The 19,660-nt window shown below is 38.6% G+C and overlaps 1 protein-coding gene across 1 annotated transcript in view; it reads right to left on the reverse strand.

The window, feature by feature from the left end:
* The window catches only part of SLC49A4 (solute carrier family 49 member 4), a 59,870-nt gene that overhangs the window by 14,376 nt on the left and 25,834 nt on the right, over positions 1-19,660 (reverse strand). Inside the window, exons 3-7 of the mRNA XM_015868681.2 lie at positions 18,770-19,038; positions 12,705-12,834; positions 7,611-7,719; positions 6,943-7,010; positions 2,285-2,412 (exon numbers count right to left, since the gene is read on the reverse strand). Of these exons, the coding sequence (XP_015724167.1) occupies positions 2,285-2,412; positions 6,943-7,010; positions 7,611-7,719; positions 12,705-12,834; positions 18,770-19,038 (704 nt within the window). The remainder of the gene's footprint in view (positions 1-2,284; positions 2,413-6,942; positions 7,011-7,610; positions 7,720-12,704; positions 12,835-18,769; positions 19,039-19,660) is intronic.

Below are 19,660 nucleotides of genomic sequence, written 5' to 3' on the forward strand. Positions count from 1 at the left end.
AACGCTGGTCCACTAGGTATGTAGTGTGACTTCTATCCTAGCCAACTATCTCAAACCACTTCACAAAGCAGGCAGACAATGGCCTGCAGTAGACCTCTTATGTTTTGGCTGATATACTCTACATCTCAATTTTTAATTAAAAGAAGAAAGAAAAAATACAAGAAAGAAGCTCATCAAAATCAATTCAAATGTACCATTTCTCCCAATTACTGTGGAACACACAGGTCATCATCGTACCGCATCATTATGTTGAGGAATAATCTAGCATGAAGTTCCATAAATTAGCTTAAATAGCTTGTGTGTTTTCATCCATAACACTGTATTTCATAAAGATATACCACTGCTTTTCCATGTATTAGGGTCTAAATTAAACAGGCACATTACATTGATTCTATATGAACTTTAACAGAAAAAAGCTGATACAAAACCTCCCCAAATTACCTATGAAGTTTAAACATTACGACAAAGGAGTAAAAATAAAGACACAGTTATGTGGCTACACATCAGGCCTTGATGCCTGATGGCCTGGCTGACTCCTTCTCCATGATGGCATTTGTATTCAAAATAATCTTTTGTTTTATGGGAAAGGGTTCCACGTTTCCAGGGAAATGTGAATGAATGTTGTCGATTGAAAAACCCAAAAGATAATTTACAATTCAATTTAACGAACTACTCATTTTTGAACAAACACGCATGAATAGAAGAATTCAATTCTGCATTTTTATTGTGGGATGTTAAGTTTAGAATATTTCATATGATACGCTAAATATCCCAATACACTCTTATGCCTTGACAGTGACAGACCTAACAAAAAAGAAAACAAAAAGTAAACAAAAACCACCACAGTAATGACAGTAATGCACAAATATGCTCTGGACAAGCAGCGATTCCTCTATACTACATGCTGAGCAATTTGACAAAAAAAAGGAAATCAGACTTGGGTTTTATTTTGGATCATTGGTGAATACATCTGTAATGACTTTCACCTCCTGAAAACCTCACTGCTTCATTCTTATGCATAGACTTGAAGGGACATTTGGCTCATTGCATCAATTCAGAGGATAGAGTTACTGTACAAATTTACATTACTGCAGGCTTGTAGCAATGAAGCAGACGAGCACAAAAAAGTAAGAGCTTTTATTGCATTTATTTTAGCTTTGATGGAGAAGAAAAGTGTAGTCATTTGTTATGACAGCCACCATGAAGTCTGATATATTTACTGAGTTTTATTTCAGGTGAAAAATTTTTTTTGCAGAAAGCTGAAATCACAAGATAAATCATGGATGTGACCAATCACCATCCAGAGGGTGAAATTCGCTCCTGAATTGATCATGTATTTCAATATGCTGTACCCACTCCAGGTTTATAGTTGTGACACACACAATGTGCCAAGAACATTTACTAAAAGTAAAATTTAATTTGAATAAAGGAATATTTCATGTAATACTTTCCACAACAACCTCTTTATTAAATACAGGAGAGAAAAAATGTGTTTTTAAAATTTTCATTGTTTAGTTTTACTGTATCTCATTACTCTGCTGGATGAAGGTCTTGAAATCAAGGGTATATAAATCCTTTGGTGCAGATAGGAAGGTGAAGAACAGATTTTAAACAAACAAACAAACCAACCAGTGTTGATTTTCAAATAAGGGCACAGCCAACTGGAAACCTCAGCAAAGCTCTGATCTTTCTCCTCCACTTCTGCTAACAGCAATTTCCCATCCTTCTCAGGTGAATGATGAGTAAAATCAGGGCTGTAATTGTCCCCTGAGCCTGCATACTAGCAGCGATGGGGGAGGAAGGGGGAAGAGGAAGGACAGCATATTGTAGTGACAGAGAGCTGAAGACAACATGGCTCACCTTACTTTAAACTGCAGAGTGTTTCCAACCATTAATGCAAGTTTCAAAGCCCTGCATTCACAGAAGTGTCACTGTATCTTATTATATACAACACTACTCCCATTCAACGGATTATTATTTATCGTTATTATATATCACCATTGTTACTCCAACCACTAGCAAAAGAAAAGCATCCAGTTCCAAAATAAAATCCTCAGTGCGGTGTCTAGGTTACTATTTTTTGTTTGGTTTTAATCCTTGTACAAAGCAACTTAAAAATTCCTTAGAGAATACAGAAGAATTTTCCAAGCCTTATTCTTTTGTTCTTGGTAAAATTACCATATTGCTAAAGATACCTGACCAACTCATTATATAGTTGAGCTAAGGCTGCAAGAATATGTCTGCAATACAGACTTATAACACAAATTAAAGTCATTGTCGATACCTGTGGTTAAAGGCAGATGGGTGACACTAGTTAGACAGGTGAGAGTGAACCAGGTTGATGCTAACGTTGCTCCAGATAAAAGCAGCAGCAGAATAAATTTCAGCATGCCCCTGATAAAATCTGCAAATCTAAAAGAAAAAAACAAAAATCACAACACAATCCACAGATCAGAGCAGTACCAATGCTAATTTTCACATTACTTAAACATGATGGTTGACAATTAATTCAGTAAATTCTCATTAAACATTTTGGAAACCATAAAAACAAATTAAAAATCATTTCTCACACTCAGAAATAAAGATAAATGCTTTTTATAGAATGGTGATATTTCTAGCTGTCAAGATGAAGAGCCATAGATTTTCTAGCTGTCACAAAATAACAACCAAAACAAGAAATTCTCAATGCATCAATTGAAAGTACTCGGTATATGGGGAGGATTTTTTTTTCCTCTTGCATTTGTTGGACATAACATCACACCAATACTTACACTGCTGTTTTGCCAGTGTTTGCCAGCCTTCCTTGGCAGACACTCTGCACAATTAACATATGAGTAGGCTGATGCATTTCATTCAAGACATAGTTAACTTTCAAGACTCATTCCTATGGGCAACAATAAAACTCCCTGTACTAGAATCCCTAGGTGGAAAAACAATTCCTCATGCACAAAGAAACTGGTGATGGAGCTCTCACTGGCTCAGGCAATGCAGGAACTCTTCACACATGGTCATTCTGCCAGCAGCTGCTTTGGATTGAAATGTTCCAGACACCGTAAGTCTTTGTGCCATCCCTGTCCCAGCAATAATGTGGGGGACACTATCACAAGTCCTTGGGCAGTCTGTTGTACACAGGTAAACGTGATCTTTATACTATGAGATGGTTCAATTGCTTTTCTCCTCATCTTTTTTCATTTTTCTTTCAAGACGACATGATGCATTTGAGCAGCACTCACATAGAATAATTATCAGTGCTAATGCTCTTTTCCAAAGGGATTTCAACTTGGATACTAAAAAGGAAAAGGCAACGTCATTTCCCCACTACTAATTTTCTGTAGGTTAAGAATATGACTTTGGGCTGGATGTATGTCAAAAGAATGTATTCTGCACTCATAGTCTCCTACTTCTGTTGACTTCTGATGGCAGCACGATCCACCTAGGTTTGTTCACAACAAACAAATTGTTTTATGCCTTGAGAAGTATCACTTCACAGAAAGATACCATACAGCCTACTTGACATAACAAATAAATGCTACATTTTGAAAACCAGGAATCCCAGCTCTTTGTATATCGTAAAGAGATGTATAAGTAATGGCACCTGCAAAAATTATCACTTCTTTCCTCTTATTTTTGATTCTCCCTAAGCTTTAATTCCACATTGAACTTAGCAGCAAGTAATTCAATAAGCAGTAGAGGGAGATCAATGCTGTATATAATCTGAAAAGTTTACAACTGAAGTGTTAAGTGGCTTATGCATTAATCCCCAGTAGTCAGAGGCTAGCTGCTTCTGTTGTGTTTTTCTGACAATTCAAATCCAGCAATCAGGATCACCTCTTCTCAGTAGTTTGTCAGTTTCTTTAATTATTCTTCAAGACCACTAAGGTCAAAATCAGCAATTTTAAAAGTTTCTCAACATGTCAACTTCAGACTTCTTCCCCAAAGACTCCCTGCTTTGCCTGTTGGCAGACAAAAATCACTGTTCCCTCTCTCACCCCCATCATCCTTCTTCACCATCTTGCATGTATGGGAATGTCTGCATCTGCTAAAGAAGTAGGTGAGCGCACCAGGACAGACAGCACATGCTTTCCCTTATCACACCCCAGGACACAGATCTCTGAGCCTACCACTGGTAGCAGCCTCCTGTAACCCATAAAAATCAGTCCTAGGCTGGATCCAATAGCTAAAGTCACAAACCTGTGTTGCTGACAACACCGTCTGTTGCTAAGGAAATTATCACCATGTCATAAAGTTTCGGCATTTTGACTAACACTGCAGGTTGAAAGCAAAAAGACTGAGCTGTGAATGACAAAACCTTGGAAATATCTAGGGTCATTAGTAAATGTGGCCATAAAATTTTTGAGGAAAGGGAATAGAATCATAGAATGGCCTGAGTTGAAAAGGACCATAATGATCATACAGTAGTTTCACAACCCCCCCCACCCACACCATGTGCAGGGTCAACAACACCAGACCAGGCTGCCCAGAGCCACATCCAGCCTGGCCTTGATTGCCCCCTGGGATGGGGCATCCACAACCTCCTTGGGCAACCTGTTCCAGTGCAAAACCACCCTCTGTGTGAAAAACTTTCTTCTAATCTCTAACCTAAGCCTTTCCTATCTTAGTTTAAAACCATTCCCTCTTGTCCTATCACTGTCTACCCTCATAAAAAGCTGTTCCTCCACCTGTTTAAACACTCCCTTCAAGTACTGGAAGACTGCAATAAGGTCTCCCTGGAGCCTTCTCTTCTCTAAGCTAAACAAGCCCAGTTCCCTCAACCTTTCCCCATAGGTGAAGTGCTCCAGTGCTCCAGCCCTCTGGATAGATTTACGCTGCCATGCAATAATATGCCAGTATCATTCAGAAGCTGCCAGCAAGGGGTAAAACACCTGCCAGCTGCCCAGAATAGCCTGAGCTTTTCAGCTAGAAAAATGCATCACACAAATTAGCCAAACATACCTAAGGTTCATGTCTATCAGGACAGCAGTAGGTGGATTTATGTATTGTGCTGAGGAAAACTCGTACCGTTTGGAAAATTAGATTAATGTGTTTCCAAACTGGGCACAGCTTTAAATACAGATGATCTAAACACCTACTGTGACGTGCAGGAACAAACGCTCCAGTGCAAGCCTCAGATTGTTACTGTTCTAAATGGTAGAACCTGCATTGCCAAAAATGTAAAGAGCAGATTCCTAAGCTTTGATAAATTAGTGGAAAAAAGTAATAGGAAAAAAAAAAAAAAATCTGGCTTCCTGAGGAGTGGTTAAGGAAGAGAGCTGCTTGCCTGGTAAATCATAGTTCTGACACCAAAATACATCAGCTTGTCACTCTTGACAAGAATCATTACTTAATTTTCCTAATTACAACTTTCAGCAGATTACAGTCAGGCTCATCATTGATTCAGCCCTACACAGATAAATGCTGAATAGACCTAGGAGGGAGAGCCATCCATCATGAGTGACAAATCACCCCCTCCCTCACAGTGTGTGTGCAAACCCTCCCATTTGAACTATGTATTGCCTGAGTTAGAAGGACATGTTTGGAGACTGTTGATATTTTATTTCTTCAGTTTTCCTAAAAGTAAATCTCCAGATGCTACAAAGTACTGGTATTCAATGAGGTTTGAAATCCATTCTGAAGCAGCAAAGGAGACTGTCAGCATCTCCTGAAACTTAACCTGGACAATATATAAAATAAATTTATTTACAATAAAGATTGAGATTCACATGTTGGCACTGAGTCAGCAGATTGGATCCTCATAATGTGAGCACGAAGGGTGCCCCTCTACTACTGAAACTGACAAATGTAGGACAGGTTAACCCATGATGGAAAGGATTAAGTTGGCATGGCACCTGTTAACATCAGGTAACCTGCTACAGCATCTAGATCACGTACAGCAGGAACTTTTAAACATCTACTTCTCTCAGAAACAAAACTTCATATCTGATCTGTGGCAATCAAAAAAAGAAAAGAAACACAACCCCCAACCTCTTTTTTTACAATGAACTTTGTTTTGACAGACTATGCCCTTCTGCCTGTACCTGGAAAGGACCAGAGAGTTGTTTCTCCTCCCTATGTCAGGAGATTTTTTCCTCTTCCTCCACCACAGCAGCTGGATAGCATGCAAAATACCAGAATGAGAAACCTCACACTTTTATGTATTGTTTACTTTGAAGATGCCTCACTCTTGGCTGAGGGGTAGGCCAGTTTTATAAATGCACTGCTCAAGTACCTGCAAAAATCTATTTTCCCACTATCTCCTCTTTTCTTCTGTTTTATTTTATTTTTTTTTAAGGGAATTTAATTGAAATTTTTAAAAGCAGCAGCCTTTTGGAAGGGCAACCCATTCCTTATTTTTCCACTTTTCAAATCATTCAGCATTCGTGATGGCCAAAGACATCCGTGTCCAGATATACAAAAAGCACAGTATAGCCACAGTACAACCCATAGCAGTATAGCAAAGAAAAAAATCCATACAGAAATCCAGCAACATGCCAAAACAGTCCCAGAGTAAACTCCCTGCAGTGGAACGTACAATTATTGTGTCTAACCTGCCTGTGCTACATTCTCGATGTCTCTTCAGGAATCAATATGCCCAAAATTATTGATGAAATGAGACAGACACTATTTCTTCAATGCTTTCCAAATCTGCTAAAATAGATTCTCCTTAATAGCAGGCAGCTGAATTCACAATAACCATTTTAAAAGAACATATAGGATGTGCTTGTCAGGACTAACAATATGACCTGTTGAATCAAGGCAGAAGCATGTGTTGCTCTCAACCCACAGAGAGCAGTAACATGGAATATAAATACACTGCTCTACAAGAAATACATAATCACAGAACTACACATTTTCCATTTCAAGTATCTAAAAGATGAGAAAAAACAGGTTATATTATTAAGAGCAGAAGCCAAATGGAAAGAAGAAAAAGAAATGGATTCCTACCTTGCCATTGCTATGCCAACAACACAACCTCCAACTATAGACCAAAATCCAATCCAGCCTGCATCTACCTGACAGAAGAAAAAAGAAAAATAAAGAAATGTGTTAGAAAGTAAGTTTCAAAACAAATGGTGCACAAGGGCTGCAGACTGTTAGCAAATTCATCCCATGCCCCACTCCCCCAACATCAACATGAGATGCAAGACCTTTTAAAGAAGTATTTTAAACAAAATTTACTACAAAAAGAAGTATGGGTAATTAGCCTGCGCCCTAAATGTGATCCTTCTTACTGGAATGATCCAAGTAACATCCTCTGGATTTTAACCATACTCTATCAAAAGCTTAAAAATCCTCTTTTCCCCATTTCATCTGGTAAACATTATTTTCTACGACTAAAGGTGCAGCGGCCAACAACACTCCCATTTGTTTACCTGCCTCTTCACTCTTGTCGAAAGGCGTACAAGCTCTGAAACTACAAACCACTAACTGAGAGTCAGCAGGAAGGATCTTGACAGCTTGGAATGCTAAAGCTATAGTTTATTTTGTTTAACATTTCGGTATAAAAGTGGTTCATATGTATTATAAAAACCTGATAAAATTGTATGTTAGTGCAAAATAAAAACATGTCACTTACAAAAATAGCTGTTGATTATCAGTCAGGAGATACTTACTTGGCTTACATGAACTGGTGTTAATATCAAATCCAGAACGCCAGACCAGCCAGAGAAAACACCCAGTGGTATAGCATAGGCTAAAGCAATCATCAAGAATCGGAAATTGCTATGAAAACACAACAAATGCAATTAGCTGCAGCTTATATTAGAAATTGCACCAAGATTAGATGCTAGAGTAAATTACAGTCACAATCTATATTCTGCCCATCAAGGAAAATAGCAGAGGTCTGAAGAATGACCGAGCCAGGAAAAACAACAAAGATATCCAGACAAGTCACTAAAATCAAGTGGCTGGGATGTTACTGCCTTAGCAATGTGACATTAAGAAAAGCCAGTCTCCCCACATCCAACCATTTTCATAATGTGCTGGGCTCATAAGTTTCTCATTTCCACAAGCAATTCTTCTGCATTTGAATGGGCAACCCATTTAGCTTAAATGTATGTTAGGAACAAAAAGCACTAACTCAATTTAGGAAAAGCATATTTCAAGCATAAAATCAGAGCTTTGAACTGTTTAAAAATATACATATAAATGGTGGTTTTACTTTTTTGTTTTGTTGAGAGGGAGGGCTTTCATAACAAGGCGGATACAACTGCAACAGTGGAAAATTCTGACAGTTTGAGCTATCAAAACACTGAGACAAGTGCAGTATTCTGTCTAAATACTCAACATGTTTGCTTTATTCCCCCAATTAAAATTAATCAACCTTCAGTCTTCAGCAAAAGATTAAGCAAAGTTCTGTTATCATCTTCACTGTATACAACTATAGAGTTGCCAGAAAAAAAATCACCAACAACCCTACCCCACCCCTTCCCTTCATCACTGTAACCGAAAATGAAATGCAGCACCCTTGCAAAGGTAGATCCAGCTTTTCCTCTAAAATGTTTCATTCTGGGAATAACAACAGGAAGCACACTTGGCACTCCTCCAACAATTACACTTTTAAGTGAAGAGATTTTACGGTGATCCCATGGTTATTCTGAGGGTTACCTGTGCAAACACAAAGCGTGACCCCTTCCTCCTCCTAAACAACTGACGTAAACTTGATATTGATCAGTAGTACCAGTTCCTTGGTATACAGCAGCCATTTGATAGCACATAGTTAGAAAAGATAAATGGGAGGGAAAAATAACCTCCAAAATATTCAGAGGTTTGCAGCCTACACTATTTCACTCCCTTACAAGATTCAAAGCACTCTAGCCAGCACTCTGTTCTTTCTACACACTGTTCTTTTTCACACATCCTCATCTTGAATAACAGATTTATATCACATGAACATATCCTGCTCTTCCAATATCATTCATGTCAGATTTATTTTTTTTAAATGCAAAGAAAAACAACTATCAGATTTCCAACTCTTCCACACGCTGCTCATATTTCTCCAAATGCTAATGCATTTGCTGTTGTCTTGATAACTTTTTTGCTCTCTATCCTGTGTCATCCTGACGTCTCTTCAAGCAGGTTTTATGTTACTTAATCCTACCCATGTAAAAACCATTCCAGTATCTGGAGAATAAAACAAAAGGGAAAATCCCATTTTCCATGGACATTTTATAGACATGTTATAGGTTGCAAAGAAGTAACAAACTCAAATGCACTGGTCCAAAACAATAGTTGCTAAATATTCAGCACCTTTGGATGTCTGTATTAATTTCATTAATGAACTACTTTGGGCTATAAGCACCTTGTTCTTCATTCAACCCAGGTCTTCTCTAACTCCAGCAAAGTGATAAAAAGGCACATGGGGTAGCAGCTCCATCATGCTCAAATTCTAGTCCCAATATCAGAGATTCAGCTCTGCATCACACCATCCTCCAGTGACAGAGGACCCCACATTACCACCCAGCTCAGTCTCCCTGCTAAGTAAACCAATCTGGAGAAAAGGTGTGTGGCAGTGACAAAGTAGCATCAGCCACCAGATGCCATTTAGTCCTCTTGTACAGCAACAACTAGCACTGGCTACAGTAAGTTGTCAAAGCCAATTGAAACACACGTCTTAAGTATCAGCTTCACTTTTCATGGCTTCAGCAACTTGTATTTGTTTTTGCTATTTTGCAACTGCTCTACTGAAAATAGAAAAATGTGCTGTCTGTCACACCATCAGCTGGTGAACCCACTCTGTTTTCCATCATATCAGCCTTTATGACAGGACATCAGCATTAGGCGCTCGCTGTTAAATCATTCTGCTGGAATGCCAAATTGGCTTTTTCATCTGCTGTTTTCTTGTTGTTTTTCTTCAGAATTCTACTTAATGTTACTAGAATCCATACGACAGGCTGGTTCACAGGAGAGCTTTGTCAAAGTCAGTCAGCATTTCCAGAATAACTTTGACAATGTCTATTAACATGAGACACGCTCCAAGCAGCTTCCAGGCTGGACAGTGATGTCATGTGAACGTTTTATAAAAGAAGTAACGATGCACAAAAACCCTACCATGACATTTCAAAACTGCTTACAAGGTCCCTTGAAAATACAAAGACACATGACTGGCTAATGGCATCTAATTATTTGAAAGCAAAAAATCACTGTTTGTTCTCATAATATTACCAACTATTTACTTGTAAGAGAATTTTTCCCATGGAAATTTCTGTCATATTCTGAAATGAGGAAAAAAAAAACCAAACATTTACTTCACCTAAGTAACTGAGAAAGGGCACAGTACTTTTTTCTAATGAAATTCAAACTAGGCTTGTCACAGTGTGAGATAGACTGCTGAAAGAATTGGGCTTAGCTCCCAAACCATGACTAATCTGTCGACTCCCAGGCTCAGAAAATTGGTATCAGGAGATAACCAAGATCAGCTAATTGTTATAATCTGCCAGAAGCAGGAATCCTCCAAGACAGGAGGAAAAAAATAAAGAAAAAAAAATCATGTTCTGAAGCAACTCCTCCTCCAGAGAATGCTTGACCCCAGGAAGACCTACATAACACATCTCAGAGTAAAGCAGCTCATGAAGAAGACTGCTCAATAACCCAAAGGCATGAAGAAGCTTGGGAGCTGTGAAGATCACTTTGGCACCCAAGAAAAGAGGTCAGTGACTTCAATGGTAGAGTTATGCTACACAGCTTTCTTTTGAAGCAAAAAATCTGAAGCCTGGGGCAGAGAAGAGGGAAGTGATGATGGCCTCTTGTTCCCAAGAATGTTTTTGGCGTACATTTAGGTGAAGTCAGCTGACCCACTCACACACATCCTGAATACCTTATGCATACAGTTCTCCTACCAGAAGGCAAGTCTGCAACAAAGGAGAAAATCACATTTTCCTCCTAGTCATCAGCTGATTACCTTCAGCCTATACCACAAGGTCTAAAGAAAGACTCGCTTTTCCAAGTCTAGGTTAGGCAGGCAACAGAGGTTAGAAGCCTAATGAACCAGATGATGGACTTATCTTGAAGCACAGCTGATATTTTCTTTTATAAACCCCTGCCTTGCTTGATGGACTGGTGCTGAAAGGCTCCCCAAGATAAGTGGTTTTAATGATGAACTGTTGATTGTTTCACATACAGAGGAATGTAGAAGTGCCTTTGATAAGGGGTAGAAAGGAAGAATGCATAAAGACCAGAGGGAAGGAGGACAGTGATCCACCTGACTTAGAAACATGATGAACTATGCTGATTACTTGTGTCTCTACTTTGTTTTCCTAAGTTTGGTTGACTGTGAATGGTAAACCAGTTTTGCTGCTTATCTCCTGAACTTACCAGTATCTCAGGCCTAGTACTGACAATATGTTGAACAAGCAGAATAGTAGTTAAAGAGTTCCCAAATAGATTACTGTCAACAGAAATCTTGTATTTTACCTGCAGAGTTGATTGCTGTTTGGATTTCTATTCAACAGCAATATTTTTACAACACAGCCCTCAGGCAGGGTCCCACCACACACCACCTTGGGCATTTAACTGCATTATTGGGTGCACTAAGCATCCTTAGGGGAATTGCTGTTTTTTAATATCCTGAGTAGGTCACTTTGCAGACTCACCAGGCAGCTGTACTCACATCTTCTCCCAACTACCAGCCTATTTCAGCATGAACACATTGGAATAATCATTTTTTCCAAAAAAATTTACTCCCCTAAACTGAAACAAAAGCCTCTAAAATGACCAGATGAAAACGATGATAACAGGAGGTGCTGCTTTTGCTGACTCTGAACAGGTTTTTTAGAAGTACAGAAAACAACAGCGCCTGAAGTTCCAAAATATTAAGTTTTAAGCAGCCCATTTTATATGGATTCATCTCCTATTACTACAAGCTAAAAAACACAGCAAGAGTCTGAACCTCCCCAGTGAAATCAATTACACTTTGCATCACAGTTCTTTTCTGCCCTAGCAAGTTCCCAAGTTCCTCTATGCATTACCACACACTAGGCACAGGCCTCCACAATTACTGAGCATTAATGTTACCGTTGCTTTGATACTATATTTCCATTACACAAGACATTCTAGAAACAATGAGGGAGGGATTGTTTTACAAAGTTTTTTTTCCTTTCTTTTAATTTTTTTTTCCAAATTCTAACTTTAGAGAAAACTAATTCATCCCTGAAGTTGTCCAGAAACAGAAATGGGGACCCCTTTAAGCCACATATTTTAACAATTAACAAGATCTAATAGATCATACTATGGTTTCAGATATTTCATTCGTTGCTCCTACAGCTGAATGAAAGCAATTGTACATCCCCTTGAATGAAAAGCAAATCCCCAATCCATTCCATTATAAAAATAATGGAAGAAAGCAGCTTATTAATTAGTTATGTCCAGCTCTGATAACTGTTACCTCACACTCAGCAGAATGCACACGGTTAACAGTCTTGTATAACCTGATGTAACAGCAGCGTTGCATAAGAGAAGCCACGCTAACAGAATGACTCAAGCAGTGCTGGTGCAGAAAGATGCTCTCACAAAGATTTGGGATAGACCCATTTAAAATTTAATGTCTGTGTTCTTGTAGTTATCTTTTATTGTTTCAGTATAAATATTTAATCTGATTGTATTTAAGAGCACTACAAACTAACTTGTTTGTTCAGTAAGAACATTAAAGCACACTCGTGTTCATTTATTCAGGTGCTGATCTCTTCAGTGGAAGCTCAGTCAGGACCTACCTTAGGAGTCTGCAGAAGCTCCTCCTGTAGCTAAGCCGCTGACTAGCTGCAGCCACACTGGGAGGGAATGGAGGGCGTGAGGGGAAGTAGGCCAATGCTGCGGAAAATATCAAGGAGACCATCCCGAATTCTAAACAGGAGGACAAAGAAAAACAAATCAGAAAGCAACTGTTAGCAATTAAAGACTTATTTTAGCAGAGTACTGTTATCAGCCAGCCTCCGATACATAAATCCTACCCCAAATGCTTTACTGCTCCTGACAACAGAACTGCAGAACTTGAAGGAGGACTTCTTTTTCCCCTCCCCAAGCAAGATTCCAAATGGAGACGGAGAATCAGTGTGATACATAAATACTGGCAGTCAGTTCTGATGACAGGATCTGAAGAGCAACAGGCTCACACACAAACTAAAAAAAAAAAAAAAAAGCTCCATTTTTTTTTTCTTTAGAGGGGATTATGAAGATTTGGCCACATTTCCTTATAAAGGTGTAATACCTGGTAACGGCATTCTAGAGACTTTAAAACAAATGGGGGAAGACCAGGGTGTAGAATGACAATTAATCAGTATACATGATGATGAAGGCAAATAAAAAGGTCAAGCAAGGCATCATCATGTATGCACGTCAATAGAATATAAACAGAATAGCCCAGGAGCAGCCATGGCTCAGAAAGAGAGAACACAGCTAGTAAGGAAAATAAGAAAAGAGCACAGCTGTTCACAGATGCTCCTCTTGTTTATAGGCAGGTGTTCCAGATCTTCAAAAAGAAAAAATCATAATAGAAATTTGGACCTGAAGCTGCAACATGATGAGCACTTTGCAGAAAATACACAAGACCCACGATCAGACATTAGGAGGAAAAATATCTCCACAAATCCACATTCGGTCCAAGTAATTTGTTTTACAAGCCTTTTACCATATATATCATGTACTCCACAATCCTCAATCCAAATACTTTTGCTATCTCATTTGGAAACAAGATTCTTTGCTGCTGGAGAGAAAAATGCATAGCTGAAGTGTGTTATCTTAAAAGAACCTGTGATCTTATTACAAAGAAGTGCTCACCATCACCACAAGTAAATTCCAGCAGAGCTGCATATTCGATCACATTCATCTGCTTTTTTTTCCTTTTTCAATAAATCAATATGAATGTGGCACTTTGCCACTTCTTCTGCTAAACCAAAAGAAAAAAAGCTCAGGAAACTGAAAAGTAAATAACACTCAGACTGTAAGTGTATCAGCTATAGACTGGGATGGGAATTGAATACTTCTTGTTCAGAATGGAGAAGAAACTGACCCCACATTTGTTTTGAAGGCATATAAGGAATGTGACAGTGCCAGCCTCTACAATCAAATACAGAAGGATTCATTTTGAACTATGTAGCATCTTTCTTTTCTTGCTGTTGTGATCTAATGACAGCTTTTGAAGGTCAAGGGCCTCCAACACAAATCTCCAGTAAGCAGATTAATTTCTATCTTCCAGTGCACTGTTTTTGATAACACGGGTGAAAAAAGAACTGGTTACTACTAATTATCCCTGGTCTACGAAAGAGATAAGAGGCTCTGCCCTTGTAGGATGATAGCAGACAAAGCAAGGCTTGCTAAAGCTCTTCAACCCCTCCTCCTGTATCTACATCTTTATACAGGTCTGCAGGTATGCAAATATACAAAGGCTGCTCTGAAACTAATGCCTCCTATTTTATTATGTTGGTCCATGATGTCAGAGGGAGATGATGATGGTATGGCAGTCCAGGTTGAACCTTCACACCAATATTCTGTTATGTTTTGTTGCCACATGACAAATAGCAGCAGAGGGGGCAGTCTGACACAATGGCAGCTGACATGGAAGCACACGCGAAGCAAAGGTGCATCGCTGAATTCCTCCATGCAATAAAAGTTGCATTTGCTGACATTCATCAGCACTTGCTGAATGTTTACAGAGAGCAAACAGTGGATGTGAGCACAGTCAGGCAGTGGGTGGTATGTTTCAGCAGTGGCAACAGCGTGTCAGCTCCACTGGTGCACATTTTTATTTTTATAAAGGAAGCATGCAGATTTCTGTCAGTTGCTGGCAAAAATGCATAGCTAGTGGTGGTGATTATGTTTAAAAATAGTGTTTTGTAGCTGAGAATTCACTCTATTGAACAGTGTTATTTTGCTCTTTGTATCTGATTTCAATTCCATGGAAATAAGTAGGAAGCACTACTTTCAGGGCAGCTTATGTACATGCACACTTGAATTGCATGATCAGAGGAAGGCAGCAGCTTGCAGATGGATACAGCCTACCAGAACATGATCACACAAAAACAGAAGTGATCTGAGGCATGTATTATTTAAGTTTATGACACTGCAATGACATAAGGGGAAAGGCTACATCTTTCTATAAAGAATATAAGGTAGGTTGATAATTTTTTTAAAGGCATGGAACAGGTGCTCATCTGAGGCTTCTTCTAACACTTACCTCAAGATTCCTGCCAGTCTAATTGCTGCAGGAGGAGCAGTATGGTAACACTTCATTTCCTTTTCATTATTATATTCAGCATGCAGTCCTTGTTGTACTGTCTTCCAACTCTAGAATGTTTCCCAGTGTTATACTTCCTAGGCTAATGAATTTGCCTTGCAAGAGCTGCCCTCATGCACAAAAGAAAAGAGCAAAATTCACCCTGGAAACCATTCAAAACCCAAGCAATACCCTCCACTAAAGAAGTCTTTACTGCCATCTTTAGCTTTGTGTATCGCCTTTGCATCTCTACTGAAATCTCACGTACTACCAAATGCATCTGATTCTTTACATCTCACACAGCTTCTTCATTGGGTAGCTTACCATCATTACTATCACCATTTACTACACCAGACCAGGTTTAGAAAAATACATTCCTAGGACAAGTTTTAGATTGCAAGAAAAAGAATAAAAGAAAGTAAAAGATAACGCTGACCTATTTTTCCACATTTTGAGACCAACAGAGCCACTGTCACAATACCTACAAATATCAACATCGAAAGAAGCCTGCATCTTAGTTCAGAATGCAGGCACCCCCCTGGCTGTGTAAACCCTGAACAGAAAAGATGCTCACAGAGGCATAAGCCTCCTCAATGCATGTTCTTCTGACTTTCAAAAGACTACTTACAGAACAAAAACCAACCTCAAATCAACTAGACCCTCACCCTTCACCTTCTGAAATGTAAGAGGGAAAGGAGTGCATGTCACACACACACACACACATATATATATATATATATACACACACACATATATACACATATATACACACACACAAACACACACATATACAACACACACGAAGCACTCCTCTTTTCCCATTACACTTCATACATATATTTATATAAATACACACACGTGCACATATATACTTTAGCACGCATGCATATATATGTTTATTACATATTTTTGAAACAAATAAAGATTGCTCATCAATATTTAAGAAATTACACAGCTAGTACCTCTGTCTAGAGCCTATAATGATTTCAGTTTCCTTGTGCAATTCAAGCATACAATGCAGTCCTGATTTGCTAAATCTATATTATTCCAGCTGTGAACTAGAATGTGTAGAGACAGATCAGGCTGTGATATTTCAGCCAAGTTTTTAGACCACGTTTGAGATACAGGAACAGCAATTCAATAAAACACAGAAAATATAGGAGCAATTTCAGAATAGATTTAAGCAATTGCATCATAATCACGTTTGAGATTAAGTCCTTGGAAAGTCAGCACATTCTTGGCATGCAACTGATCCCAAGCTAACAATTCACATTATTAGGGTTTAAATAGAATCATCAACTACATTTTGGATGCTACTTATGTAATGCTACCTCATGCAACAACAAGCTCCATCACAATACTAAAGAACGCAGTGCCTGTCCTACGAAACTAGTTTTATTTAAGATCCCATAGGAAAAAAAATGGTATCAAGCTCTAATGTACTTGCTAAAGAACTGTGACACTTGAGTCCAACTGCACAGAAGGGACAGATAGCATGTTCTGCTGCCTCTTGAGGTCTCTGGGGAAAGAGGGTTGAGTTAAGAAAAGACAAATGTCATGAGAGACACAAGACATCTTGGGACAGCTTCTGCCAATTTCAAATCATTGACTATTTTGTCACTGTGATCCTCTAGAGGCCACTGACATTCAGGACCCATCTCTTTTCCACTGCCTGAACAGCAGAAGGAGTTTTAGATCCTGGAAAGACCCCACAAGACACATCACTAACACCGCAAGCACAGCCACACAAAGAAACCCAGCTATCTATTTAAAAGTACTTTGAACAAAGCAAGAACTGCAGATGCCCCCCCCAGGAAAAAACGTATCTTAGGAATCCGAAGAGCTTCTGTAACCAAGATCTCAAGTTGGGACCAACAATCCCAAGGAAGCTTACAGGATGGGCTGTTGCCAAGCCCTGGCTGAGTCAAAGGCAGAAAAAGTTGTGCTGAAACATTGGGCAGACAAGACAGATCTTTGAACCCAGCTAGCAAGTGATATGTATCCTAGCATTTGAAGAAAATGCCCTGGAAAGCCTCCCGGAACAGAACAGAAGTGAATCTAACAAGATGCTGAAAATGGCATTTCTTTTGCAAACAGACTCAATAAGTGCTGTTAGGCACAAAACCGTGTTTCCTTCAGGCCATCAAACTCTTCTCCATGGAAAAAGGAATGAGCTAAAGACCTCTTCAAAACACTGGATTTTTGCTTCCTTCCCTCTATCTGTTGCCCCTTAGAACACAAGCAACCTTGGTGTTCACTTCTTCCTTCTCGCTGGTCTCTTTCATTTTCCACAAATTTTCTGGCTTCTATCAAAATATTCAGCTCTGAGAAGACCTAACCAAACCCTAATTTCCTTATTTCAATAAATTTGAGTCCAATAAAAAATAGATTAATTGGAAGAGTCTAATACTTGATACTATATGTATATATACATATATATATATATATAAATATATAAAATTCCAACATTTACTATGCATTCTTTAAAATGAATGATAAAGTGGACCTCGCTCAAAACAACGATTAACTTGACAAAATTTCTTTAAGAATCACAGTCAGGAATAAGTGATCACAAACAGTTAATTCAATCTCATAAACCTGAATATAAACTACACAATATATATACCTCAATAATTTCGGAATGCAGAGGGCTAAGTCCTGGCTGCATTTCAGAGGCTGGAATTATAAGAAAAACAAAATCAAATTTGCAACTGCCATGACTCTGTAAAGTCCAGCAGCTCTTAATACCATACCATTCATACCCATTTAAAAAAAAAAAAATAAAAAAAAAATCAGATCATAGGCTCTTAAGCCATTTGGGCAACCCTTCTTCCTCACAGCCTGCCACTGAATACAGCTAATTTTCCTATATAACACCAAGAGCAGTGAAGTCATTGCATAAAAAACAGAAGGGAAACAAACTCAATATTGTATCAGATTAATTTTCTATCAGCATTTTTCGCACCAAACTGTTGTTGTTTCATTGAAACTGCTTGCTGCATAAGAATTAGGTAGTTTTAGTAAAAATCCAAATCTATTGAGTTTAATTCCAATATTAGATTCTTAGATCCTAATAATCTAATCACATTTGAAAGGCATATGCAAGACTTAATTTAAGGCTGAATTTATGCACAAAATATTCAGTGCTGGGAGAATAAGATTTCCATCGTCCAAGAAATAAAAGAAAAAACAACCTGTCACAGAGAGTTTTTTATTGAAAATATGAAAAGCAAGCAACAATTTGGAAGCTCTGGGAAAGCATAAGCTCACCTAAAAGATGTTTCTCCTAATACAAACAGCTGAACTACTTCCCTTGGAATCAATCTGTACATGACACTATTTCAAATTTTATCCTTAAAAAAAGAAAAAGGGGGGAGGGAAGGGAAGTAACCCTTGTGGTACTAAAACATCTTACCACTTCATTACTTTCCATCAGTTCGCTACTGTTCCCTGGCCAGTCCAGCCACTAGAGGGTAGTGCTTCACAAGCACCGAACACACACATGGGAGTATGTAAATGTTTTATAACTATTAACTTTTTTTCTTTTTAATTAAAGAAAAAACACACCTGCATAGAGCACAGCTTCAATGCGGTCCTTGATGTGCTCGGTGTTGCTCTGTGACAACAGCGGGAGGTGCGATGTTCCATTAGGAGACGGCACTACAAGAGGTCCCACTAAAAACGCACCAGCACAGCCCAGGTAATTGAGCAGGGAGGCAATCGCCGTTGCTGTCGCACGTTCATCTGGAGAGAACCACGTTGTGGAAAGAAACGGGGCTGCGTTCATCACAGTTGGCCCTGCCAAGCCATTTAACAGCTGCCCTCCATGAATCAGCCTGGAACAGAGAAAAGAGATGATGGCCATTAGGATGATAATAGCCTCTTTTAAACATAAATAAATAAATAGCACATAAGATGCTGGGTTCTTGAGATAAAGTGACTTCACAAGTACACGAAAATTCTGTGCAGAAAACAGAATATTCAATGCATTAAAAAAAAAAAAAAAAACAAAAAAAAACAAAAAAAAACAAGGCCCAATTAAACTGATTTAAAGAATCCAGGGCTATTCTGTTCTAATTACCTCAGATAAATGGAGAAGCAAATGCTCTCTTCAAAGCCAGAAAGGAAGAGGGAATAAAAATGACTTCATTTGCAAGAAAAGAAACACATAGATTATCATAGGATATAGAAGTAGAAAAGGTGTTGTAGGAGAAAAGCTTTAAACTACAAGCCTCTTAAACCTTGTCTGCATAAATTCCAACAGAGAACTTAAATTAGTTATGTCAGATTCTAAACTGAAACACTTCAGCAAAATACTCTGCCTACAGAGGAGGCCGGGCTGTTGAGGTTTCCAAGAGAATCATCTTCTGCAGCAATCTGGCCATTCTCAACACACTGTTGAAACAGCCAAGGAAACGCAAGTTCTTCTCATTATTCACACTCATTGAGATCTAACAG

Source organism: Coturnix japonica, chromosome 7, assembly GCF_001577835.2.
Source record: "Coturnix japonica isolate 7356 chromosome 7, Coturnix japonica 2.1, whole genome shotgun sequence".
Lineage (NCBI taxonomy): Eukaryota > Metazoa > Chordata > Aves > Galliformes > Phasianidae > Coturnix > Coturnix japonica.